The sequence below is a fragment of the Pristiophorus japonicus genome, chromosome 13 (genome assembly GCF_044704955.1).
Source record: "Pristiophorus japonicus isolate sPriJap1 chromosome 13, sPriJap1.hap1, whole genome shotgun sequence".
In the NCBI taxonomy this organism is placed as follows: Eukaryota; Metazoa; Chordata; class Chondrichthyes; family Pristiophoridae; genus Pristiophorus; species Pristiophorus japonicus.
Window position 1 is genome coordinate 5523687 of NC_091989.1, and position 12100 is coordinate 5535786.

Genomic DNA, 12100 nt, shown 5'->3' on the forward strand with positions numbered 1-12100 from the left:
TTGTTCATTGTTCATAGGTTTATATGTAACCTTCAGGGCTGTTGACCGAGGGCCGTGCGGCTCTTTGTCGGCCGGCGCGGACACGATGAACCGAAGTGGCCTCCTTCTGCGCTGTAAATTTCTATGTTTCTGTGTTTCCCCTGCCAGCAACGATCTCGGATTACATCACCCACTCCGCCATCTTAGTGCAGGCGTTAAACTGTCCCAAATGTACAGATTAACCCTTCCATTAACACAGGGGCGAGAGGACACCCATTCAAGCACGTTGTGATAACGTCACCACCCCTGATCTCCAGTCTTTTGTCCTTTTATGGCAAATGAGAAAGTGATTTATATTTTCTTTGATAGCTGTTGTGTTTAATTGCTATATCGACAAGATGTGGCTAATTTGTCTATAGACTGTGTTTTCTGTTTGTTTTATATTTTCATTTCTTTCAGTTTATATTGCAGTTTTTTTTAACGAGCTAAACAAATCAACTGGATAAATATTTCAATGTGTTTGCAACTCTGGTAGAGAAAAAAAAATCATTTCTGACATTCCTTCCATTTCTGCTCTTCTCCCAGTTACATGAGTATTGCAGAATCTCTTCCGACCTATGGAGTGCACTATTATGCAGTAAAGGTAAGATTACATTTTCCACTTATTTTTAGGCTTCATTTTAAATTGATTTTTTTCCCCCGCACTCTGGGCTCATACAATCATAGAAACTCACAGCCAGCACAGAAGGAGGCCATTCGGCCCCTCGAGCCTGCTCCGCCATTCACTACTACCATGACTGATCTTCTACCTCGACTCCACTTTCCCACCCGATCCCCATATCCCGTGATTCCCCCTAGAGTCCAAAAATCTATCTCTCTCTATCTTGAATACACTCTGAGCCTCCCACATCCCTCTGGGGCAGAGAATTCCAAAGAGTCACCACCCTCTGAGTGAAGAAATTTCTCCTCATCTCAGTCCTAAATGGCCGACCCCTTATCCTGAGACTGTGACCCCTGGTTCTATACTCTCCAGCCCGGGGGAAACATCCTCCCTCCATGGGCTCGCCCCCTCCCCATCGCTGTGATCTCCTCCAGCCCCACAACCCCCAAGATATCTGTATTCCTCCAACTCCGGCCCCTTGTTTATGACCCACTTCCTTCATCCCACCATCAGTGATCGTGCCTTCAGCTGCCTGGAACTCCCTCCCTAAATCTCTATGCCTCTCCACTTCTCTCTCCTCCTTTAAGAACCTCCGCAAAACCTACCTTAGTTGACCAAGTTCTTAGTCACTCCTCCTCATAACTTCTTCTTTGGCTCAGTCATATTTTATCTGATTACACTCCTGTGAAACACCTTGGGACATTTTTGTAAATTAAAGGCGTTATCATAGAACGGTTACAGCACAGAAGGAGGCCATTCGGCCCGTCGAGCCTGTGCCGGCTCTCTGCAAGAGCACCTCAGTCAGTCCCCCTCCCCCGCCCTTTCCCCGTAGCCCTGCAAATCTTTTTATTTCAGGTACTTATCCAATTCGCTTTTGAAAGCCACGATTGAGTCTGCCTCCACCACCCTCTCAGGCAGCGCATTCCAGATCCTAACCACTCGCTGCGTAAAAACGTTTTCCCTCATGTCGCCTTTGGTTCTTCTGCCAATCGCCTTAAATCTGTGTCCTCTGGTTTTCGACCCTTCCACCAATGGGAACAGTTTCTCTCGATCTACTCTGTCCAGACCCCTCATGATTTTGAACTCCTCGATCAAATCTCCTCTCAACCTTCTCTGCTCCAAGGAGAACAACCCCAGCTTCTCCAGTCCATCCACGTAACTGAAGTCCCTCATCCCTGGAACCATTCTCGTCAATCTTCTCTGCTCCCTCTCTAAGGCCTTCACATCCTTCCTAAAGTGTGGTGCCAGAATTGGACACAATGCTCCAGTTGAGGCCGAACCAATGTTTTATAAAGGTTCATTATAACTTCCACGCTCTATGCCTTTATTTATGAAGCCCAGGATCCCGTAAGCTTCTTTAACAGCTTTCTCAACCTGCCCTGCCACCTTCAATGATTTGTGCACATATACAAATGTAAGTTGCCGTTGTTCAAAGGTTTTATTTATTTTCAGTGGAAGTTTATTAGATTTTCAGAGGTTGAACCCGTAGAGATTTGTAACTGTTCTATTGATCTCGGGGAATAACAGTGCTGATGTTATACTCACCATTCACACATCTTCCATTCACAGGGGAGGCCATTTTATGATAGTCCGGGATTATCAGATTAATTGTAGAATCTATCTTATTTGTAGATAAAATTATGAGGGCCCTCGATAGAGTGGATAGGAAGGACCTGTTTCCCTTAGCAGAGGGGTCAACAACCAGGGGGCATAGATTTAAAGACTTAAGAGAAGTAGCGGCAGGGATTGTGGATGCATTGGTTGTAATTTACCAAAATTCCCTGAATTCTGGGGAGGTCCCAGCAGATTGGAAAACTGCAAATGTAACGCCCCTATTTAAAAAAAGGAGGCCAACAAAAAGCAGGAAACTATAGTCCAGTTAGCCTAACATCTGTGGTTGGGAAGATGTTGGAGTCCAATATTAAAGAAGCAGTAGCAGGACATTTGGAGAAGCAAAGTTCGGTCAGGCAGAGTCAGCATAGATTTATGAAGGGGAAGTCATGTTTGACAAATTGGCTAGAATTCTTTGAGGATAGAAACATAGAAAATAGGTGCAGGAGTAGGCCATTCGGCCCTTCGAGCCTGCACCGCCATTCAATGAGTTCATGGCTGAACATGCAACTTCAGTACCTCATTCCTGCTTTCTCGCCATAACCCTTGATTCCCCTAGTAGTAAGGACTACATCTAACTCCTTTTTGAATATATTTAGTGAATTGGCCTCAACAACTTTCCGTGGTAGAGAATTCCACAGGTTCACCACTCTCTGGGTGAAGAAGTTTCTCCTCATCTCGGTCCTAAATGGCATTTGCCATTTTCTTTCTTAACCGCTTGCTGTACCTGCATGCCAACCTTCAATGACTGATGTAACGAACAGGGTGGATAAAGGGGAACCAGTGGATGTGGTATATTTGGACTTCCAGCAGGCATTTGACAAGGTGCCACATAAAAGGTTACTGCATAAGATAAAAGTTCACGGGATTGGGGGTAATATATTAGCATGGATAGAGAATTGGCTAACGAAACAGAAAATAGAGAGTAGGGATAAATGGTTCATTCTCGGGTTGGCAATCAGTAACCAATAGGGTGCTGCAGGGATCAGTGCTGGGACCCCAACTATTTACAATCTCTATTAACGACTTGGAGGAAGGGACTGAGTGTAACGTAGCCAAGTTTGCTGATGATACAAAGATGGGAGGAAAAGCAGTGTGTAAGGAGGACACAAAAAATCTGTAAAAGGACATAGACAGGCTAAGTGAGTAGGCAAAAAATTTGGCAGATGGAGTATAATGGTGGAAAGTGTGAGGTCATGCACTTTGGCAGAAAAAATCAAAGAGCAAGTTATTATTTAAATGGAGAAAGATTGCAAAGTGCCGCAGTACAGCGGGACCTGGGGGTACTTGTGCATGAAACACAAAAGGTTAGTATGCAGGTACAGCAAGTGATCAGGAAGGCCAATGGAATCTTAGCCTTTATTGCAAAGGGGATGGAGTATAAAAGCAGGGAAGTCTTGCTACAGTTATGCAGGGTATTGGTGAGGCCACACCTGGAGTACTGCGTACAGTTTTGGTTTCCATATTTACAAAAGGATATACTTGCTTTGGAGGCAGTTCAGAGAAGGTTCACTCGGTTGATTCCGGGGATGAGGAGGTTGACTTATGAGGAAAGGCTGAGTAGGTTGGGCCTCTACTCATTGGAATTCAGAAGAATGAGAGGTGATCTTATCGAAATGTATAAGATTATGAGGGGGCTTGACAAGGTGGATGCAGAGAACATGTTTCCACTGATGTGGGAGACTAGAACTAGGGGGCATGATCTTAGAATAAGGGGCCGCCCATTTAAAACTGAGATGAGGAGAAATTTCTTCTCTCAGAGGGTTGTAAATCTGTGGAATTCGCTGCCTCAGAGAGCTGTGGAAGCTGGGACATTGAATACATTTAAGACAGAGATAGACAGTTTCTTAACCGATAAGGGAATAAGGGGTTATGGAGAGCAAGCGAGGAAGTGGAGCTGAGTCCATGATCGGATCAGCCATGATCGTATTAAATGACGGAGCAGGCTCGAGGGGCCATATGGCCGACTCCTGCTCCTATTTCTTATGTTCTTATGTAAAGTAATTGGTAGGAGGTTTAGAGGGGTGATGGGGGTCTGGAACTCACGGCCTGAAAGGGTGGTGGAGGCAGAAACCCTCATCGCATTTAAAAAGTACTTGGATGTGCACTTGAAGTGCCGTAACCTACAGGGCTACAGACCGAGAGCTGGAAAGTGGGATTAGGCTGGGTAGCTCTTTGTCGGCCGGCACGGACACGATGGGCCGAATGGCCTCCTTGCGTGCTGTAAATTTCTATGTTTCTATTCTATGATCTGCTTCTGTTATTCCCTTGGGCGGGAATCAGTGGGAGAGTTTGAACACACTGTGGGCCTCAGGGGGTGGGGAGGGTCACTCTTGACAGGATCCACAGGGCAGTGAGTCGCAGTTAACCGCGTGCTTCCACTGAGCATTGCTGTCTTCCTCAGACAGCTCAAAGTGATCAATGGCTGTGCTCCACGCTGACCTCAGGGTCCAGGTCACAGAGTTCCCACTTCCAGCTTTGTGCACGACTTTGATAAAGTTCATTTGTATGGGGAAGTTAAATGAATGAAGAAGATTGTTCGATTGTCCACTGCGGCTGTGGATTTGTTTCTCCTTCCAAAAGGTCTAGGCCTCCTCATGCTAAACCCACTTCCTTCCTCCCCTGGCATTAATTGTGTGGCCTTCCTTGTTGATAATATCGATGCCCATTCAAATCTCTCTTCTTGCTGCTCGGTTCCTGTGGTATTCACACAGGAGCAGGAGGAGGCCATTCTGCCCCTCGAGCCTGCTGCAACATTCAATGGTTGATCAGCGACCTAACTCCATAGACCCGCCTTTGGCCCCTATCCCTTAATACCTTTGGTTAACAAAAAGCCAGCAATCTCAGAATTAAAATCAACAATTGAACCAGCATCAATTGCCGTTTGCGGAAGAGAGTGCCAAACTTCTACCGCCCTTTGCGTGTCATAAAGGGGGGCGAAAGTGCGGCGGTAAGTCAGGCTGAGGGGCGGGACCAAGTCTCCGCCGTTGTCACTTTAGTGGTGGAGTTGTGGTGACATCACAGCGCGTGTGCATCACCGCGCTCGCTCCCCTCCGTGAAAGGGGAGAGACTCGGGCATTTTTTAACTTCGGCTACTGGGCCACCGGGGAGGGTTTTGACCGGGCCAGTGGCCCAAGAGTTGTTGCCAGGCTGCCCTTTGCCGGCCCGGCTGAACCTGGGGGCACAATAGTCCGGCCGACATGGAAGTCGGCCGGCAAGAGGAATTATATGGCGGCCGCGGCTTTCGGGCCTCGCCTTTAATGTCTGGCGCAACACAAGGGCCGAGAGAGAAGAGACAAGGTGCACCGACAGAAAAAGCTGTCGGGGGGGCACCGTCCAGCGGCCCGTGGAATTTTGTCGCTGAATTCCGGTCGGAATAAAATGGAGGTGCGTGAGCGCACAGGGCAGAAGTGGGGTTCAGGCTGAAAAATCCCTGAGCTGAATTTGGGTCGGGGCGGCCATGGGCCTTACTGCGACCCTTAGATTTCCTTCCCTAAAGGACATCAGTGAACCAGACGGGATTTTACGACAAACCAATAGTTTCACTAGCTTTATATCGCACATTTATTTCGTTAACTGAATTTAAATTCCCCAGCTGCCCTGGTGGGATGTGAACTCGGGTCTTTGGATCATTAGTCCAGACCTCAGGATTATTAGTCCTGTAAGTTAACCACTGTGCTACTGTACCCCAAATGTTATGACTATGTGGCTAGCGTCACACAGAGGTTGTGATATTGGATGAGCAATCCAGAGGTCATGAGTTCAAATACCACCGTGGCAAATCGGGAACTTGACTTCAATAAATCTGATAATTTGTCGGTTAAAAAAACAGAATTGTCTGGGAAAACAGGTGGATTGTTTTCAAACCCAACTGGTCCACTGATGTCCTTCAGGGAAGGGGACCTGATCATGACCTGGCCTACTCCTGACTCCAGCCCCACACTACGTAACTTGATCTTGGGGCAACTAGAGATGGGCAATAAATACTGGTCACTCACATCCTAAGATCAATACAGTCAGCCGTGGCTCAGTGGGCAGCACTCTCGCCTCTGAGTCAGAAGATTGTGGGTTCAAGTCACACTCCAGAGACCTGAGCACAAAAATCTAGGTCCACTTGTCTCAGGTGAATGTAAAAGATCCCACAGCACTACTTCAAAGAAGAGTAGAGGGAATTATCCCTGGGGCCAATATTTTTCCCTCAATCAACATAACAAAAAAAAACAGATTATCTGGTCGTTATCGCTTGCTGTTTATGGGAGCTTGCTGTGTACAGATTGGTTGCTGCGTTTTCCACATTGCAACAGCGACAGCACTTCAAAAAAGTACTTCATTGGCTGTAAAGCACTTCGGGATGTCCTGAGGTCATGGCAGGCGCTATATAAATGCAAATCTTTCTTTTTTGACACAGGGGACTATGGTCTCGGCAGGTTGCTCTCGGATTGGTGGCTTTATGTATTTGTTTTATAATGCCGAGTGATGCTGAATGTTGAGATGTTCTGTTGTATCTGACAGGACAAGCAAGGGATCCCCTGGTGGCTGGGACTGAGTTACAAAGGAATCTTTCAGTACGACTACCATGACAAGGTGAAACCCAGGAAGGTAAGCAGAGAAACCCAAGCAAAGCTGCCTATCGTGGCCCGACCAACCATGGTGTGGAGCTGTGCTTTATCAATACGGATATAAATGATAGCTGCAAATTCTTTTGAATACATCTTCATCCCATTATAAAAGCAAAATACTGCGGATGCTGGAATCCGAAACACAAACAGAACATGCTGGAAATACTCAGCGGGTCGGGCAGCATCTGTGGAGAGAGAAACAGAGTTAACGTTTCAGGTCGCTGACCCTTCGTCTGAACTGGAAAAAGTTAGAGATGGGACAGATTCCTGCCTCCCATCCTATCACAGATCTTCCCTTTTGTTCCTTCTCACCCACTCCTCCTCTCCCTGTCCCAGCACCTGCTTAAAACCTGTTACATCTCTAACTTATTTCCAGTTCTGACAAAGGGTCTTCAACCTGAAACATTAACTCTGTTTCTCTCTCCACAGATGCTGCCTGAGCCGCTGAGTATTTCCAGCATTTTGGGTTTGTGTTTCATTTTTCTAATAAATACTATATGAATGTCATGATGTCAGTTATTTATAATGTGCACGCACAAATGTTTTTGTGCCTGCCAAGATGTCACAGCTGATTTTCTCTCACCCGAGTGTTCGCACCGTGCTGATAATAAACCAGGTGCAATCCAGGACCCTTTATTCTTCATTCCTGGGATGTGGGCGTCGCTGGCAAGGCCGGCATTTATTGCCCACCCCTAATTGCCCCTTGAGAAGGTGGTGGTGAGCCGCCTTCTTGAACCACTGCAGTCCGTGTGGTGAAGGTGCTCCCACAGTGCTGTTAGGGAGGGAGTTCTAGGATTGTGACCCAGCGACGATGAAGGAACGGCCGATATATTTCCCAGTCAGGATGGTGTGTGACTGGGAGGGGAACGTGGAGGTGGTGGTGTTCCCATGCGCCTGCTGCCCTTGTCCTTCTAGGCGGTAGAGGTCGTGGGTTTGGGAGGTGCTGCCGAAGAAGCCTTGGTGAGTTGCTGCAGTGCATCTTGTAGATGGTACACACTGCAGCCACGGTGCGCCGGTGGTGGAGGGAGTGAATGTTGAAGGTGGGGGATGGGGGGCCAATCAAGTGGCTGCTTTGTCCTGGATGGTGTCGAGCTTGTTGGAATTGGACTGATCAAATAAAGGCTGCCTGTAAAGGAGATAGTGAGAATAAAGTTACTGTAGGTAGTCCTGGGACTAGACCAGCTCCAGTGTCTGTACTGCTACAGACAGTGTATTGTTGTACGGGCTGTATTGGCTGTAAGTAGTTGCTGATATCTTGGATGATAGCTAACCGGTTAGGAATCACAGAATAGAATTACAGAATGGTTACAGCACAGAAGGAGGCCATTCGGCCCATCGAGTCTGCACCAGCTCTTTCGAAGAGCGATCCCAGTTAGTCCCCCTCCCCTGCTCTTCCCCCATATCCCCGCACAAATATACAAGTGGATCAACTCAGCAAGTGTAATCAAACATGTTCAGGTTTTTAGACACAGATGCAGCACAACCTTACAACTAATTACAAAATGCTCTGAATCGTTTTGTAATCATATCTGGAATATAAAGGTTACTGGGAGTAAGCGAGAGGCTCCAATCTAATCTGGTTAATGTCAGCAAACATTATATGAACTATTTACAAAAGTTATCTAACCTCAAGATTACACTGTAGGCTTGGAATAATTCCCTCGCATTCTGTATTCATCTTCAACAACATCACAGGAGATGATTGTTAGATTTTTAAAATTATTATAGTGCCCTGGATTTTGTGGTGGCTAATGATGGCTAAGCTGTCAGCGTTCGGCGTCATTACCGCTCTGACACTGACCACGACTTCAGGATGTAGTGCTCGCGCAGATAAAGTTGCTGTCTGTCATTCCCCACTCCGCTACAGGTTGCGCCGTGGAACTCCCCAGAGCCGGCAATCAATTTAAATCACACTGAACGATGTAAACCTTCCCTATTACGCTGGGACATCGCTGCTAACGCGCCACCCCCCCACCCCCCCCCCGCCCCGCCCCGCCCCGCCAACTCTCGAAAGAGTTAATCCTTGTTGAAAGAGGTGTAACTGGGTCTTTAACGGCATATTGACTGCTGAACAACCGTTCTGGCCCTGAAAAACTAATTTTATATTTGTGAAATGTCAAATTCTTCCATTAATACAAATATGAATTACATGTTTTTAAAATATATTTTTTAAATTTGTTTACGTTATTTCAGCTTCTACCTTAATCCTCATGTGTGTGTGTCCCAATCTTTATTTCACTTTCTGCAAAATGTATAAAAAAGTAAATTAGAATCAGTGCATTTTACTTCCTGGTTTGCAGTCTGTGAGAATTCTTCAGTGTGATTGGCTGCTTAGCCTGCTTGAGGACACCACTGTTGCTGGAGAACAGGTTGAGTTGGTGCCAGATTCACACCAAGGCCGGGAGAGCTGAAATTCATGGCACCGAGATCGCGGGGTCTCCGTGGGCAGCTTTCTTTGAGGTCAGCGCTAAGTGCTGTTGCTTCACCGTTGACCGCAAAATTGGGGTCTGTTATCATCGAAATTTATTTATGGCATGGAAGGAGGCCATTTAGCCCATTGTGTCCGTGCTGGCCGACTAAGAGCTACCTAGCCTAATCCCACTTTCCAGCTCTGGGGTCCGTAGCCCTGTAGGTTACGGCACTTCAAGTCTACATCCAAGTACTTTTTAAATGTGGTGAGGGTTTCTGCCTCTACCACCCTTTCAGGCCGTGAGTTCCAGACCCCCACCACCCTCTGGGTGAAAAAAGTTCTCCTCAACGCCCCTCTAATCCTTCTACCAATTACTGTAAATCTTTGTCGCCTGGTTATTGACCTCTCTGCTAAGACTTTGAAAAAGACTCAGTGTGAGATTTGATGGGCAGGTCGATTTTTTTTTTAAATTTTTGCTGCTCCACATTGATTTTGACCTGCTGCAGGCATGTTTGATGAGGTTCCGCTCACCGAGTGTGCAATAGGCCGTAAATAGATTGGGGAATTTAATGTACTTCCTCTGGTTTTCTGGCTTGTTTGTGGGCAGGATGTGCGGCCCTTTGGCTCCGACCACTTTATACTCTTAACGCAGGAGCTGCTAGTATCTCGAGTGCACTGTGACAAATCTGTCAGGAATGTATTGCCGAGCCAGTGTGGTGTCAGCACTGGAGTGTATCTGGAGTTGTGTCCAGAGGAGCAGATATATCTTGATTATCTTCCAATTGAGTCATTCAATTAACTGGAACTGTGTTGCCAAAAAGGGACTCCAATTACTGGAACATGTGGGAACCGCCCTGGTTACCAGCCAGATGTGGTTAATTGGAACACCAGATGTAGCTCACTGATTAACAAAGCAAGAATGGGTAATAGACCATCATTGGGTATGTGACTGTGACACTTTATATACACGTGGCATGATTAATGAGTTCATTAACCTTGCTGTGCATTTCTTGGTAAAAGTGGTAAAAATGTCCCAAATCCGGACTTTCGAAAACCGGAATTGCCCAAAAACCGGACATTTCGGCGAGTGGCGAGGTCCGAAATCCTGCAAAACCCAAAATACGGCATGGATTCTGTCCCGAGGATTCCGGATATCAGACTATTGATTTTCTTCTCCGAAATCCGGCAAAGCCCAAAAAAAACCCCAGCACGAACTAGGTCCCATGGATTCCGGATTTCAGACGTTGTACCTGTAATACGAAAGCAGATTATGTGAGGGTTTTCTGATCATTGTGAGTGCTTTACTTCCTTGGTTACTGAATGGTGGTGGATATTTCTTCAGTAAATATACACGTGGTGAAGTACAGTTACCAGAATTGTGTGAGTGTATGTAAGGCGTTTCTGATTAAAATGTGTCCCACTGACTAAGCTGGTGTTGCCATAGCCTCACTGTTGGACGATGCTGGTCTACAAGATGTAGAAGCAGCTGAACTATAACCCAGCTCCTCTTTTAAAGGGACACCCACCGACTAATGCAAAGTTTGTTTGGCAAGACTTCTCTTTTGTTTACCAAACACTTTTTAAAGACGATAATGGCCTTTTCATCGCAATCAAAAATCTAGGCTGACACTCCCAGTGCAGTACTGAGGGAGTGCCGCACTGTCGGAGGGGCAGTGCTGAGGGAGTGCCGCACTGTCGGAGGGGCAGTACTGAGGGAGCGCTGTACTGTCGGAGGGGCAGTACTGAGGGAGCGCTGCACTGTCGGAGGGGCAGTGCTGAGGGAGCGCTGCACTGTCGGAGGGGCAGTACTGAGGGAGCGCTGCACTAGCGGAGGGGCAGTACTGAGGGAGTGCTGCACTGTCAAAGGTGCAGTACTGAGGGAGTGCCACATTGTCGGACGGGCAGTACTGAGGGAGCGCTGTACTGTCGGAGGGGCAGTACTGAGGGAGCGCAGCACTGTCGGAGGGACAGTACTGAGGGAGCGCTGTACTGTCGGAGGGGCAGTACTGAGGGAGTGCCGCACTGACGGAGGGGCAGTACTGACGGAGCGCTGTACTGTCGGAGGGGCAGCACTGAGGGAGCGCGGCACTGTCGGAGGGACAGTACTGAGGGAGCGCAGCATTGTCGGAGGGGCAGTACTGAGGGAGTGCTGCACTGTTGGAGGGGCAGTACTGAGGGAGCGCTGCACTGTCGGAGGGGCAGTACTGAGAGAGCGCCGTATTGTCGGAGGGGCAGTACTGAAGGAGTGCTGCACTGTTGGAGGGGCAGTACTGAGGGAGCGCTGCACTGTCGGAGGGGCAGTACTGAGAGAGCGCTGCACTGTCGGAGGGGCAGTACTGAAGGAGCGCTGCACTGTCGGAGGGGCAGTACTGAGGAAGTGCCGCACTGTTGGAGGCCTGGTCTGCTCTCTTAGGTGGACGTAAAAGATCCCACGGCACTATTTCGAAGAAGAGCAGGGGAGTTATCCCTGATGTCCTGTGGCCAATATTTATCCCTCAATTGACATCACTTTAAAATCAAAACAGATTATCTAGGTCATTATCACATTGTTGTGTGTGGGAGCTTGCTGTGTACAAATTGGCTGCCATGTTTCCCACATTACAACAGTGACTACACTCCAAAAGTACTTCATTGGCTGTAAAGCGCTTTGAGACGTTCTGAGGTCATGAAAGGCGCTATATAAATGCAGGTCGTTTTTTTTTCATTATGAATCAAAAATTTAAACTGTTCCCTCTGCCTCGAGGTCTGTAAAGGCTGAATTGTTCATTGATTCTTCCGCATTGCATTGTGCTTAGTACATTGCCGGGCTCCACACTTGCA

At 47.4% G+C, this 12100-nt stretch overlaps 1 protein-coding gene across 5 annotated transcripts in view; it reads left to right on the plus strand.

Moving 5' to 3' along the window:
• frmd4a (FERM domain containing 4A) overlaps window positions 1–12100 on the plus strand; it is an 810443-nt gene that overhangs the window by 694870 nt on the left and 103473 nt on the right. For all 5 annotated transcript variants that reach the window (XM_070897082.1, XM_070897085.1, XM_070897084.1 and 2 more), the window contains 2 exons: window positions 565–622; window positions 6764–6850. In XM_070897082.1, coding sequence (XP_070753183.1) covers window positions 565–622; window positions 6764–6850 — 145 coding nt within the window. The remainder of the gene's footprint in view (window positions 1–564; window positions 623–6763; window positions 6851–12100) is intronic.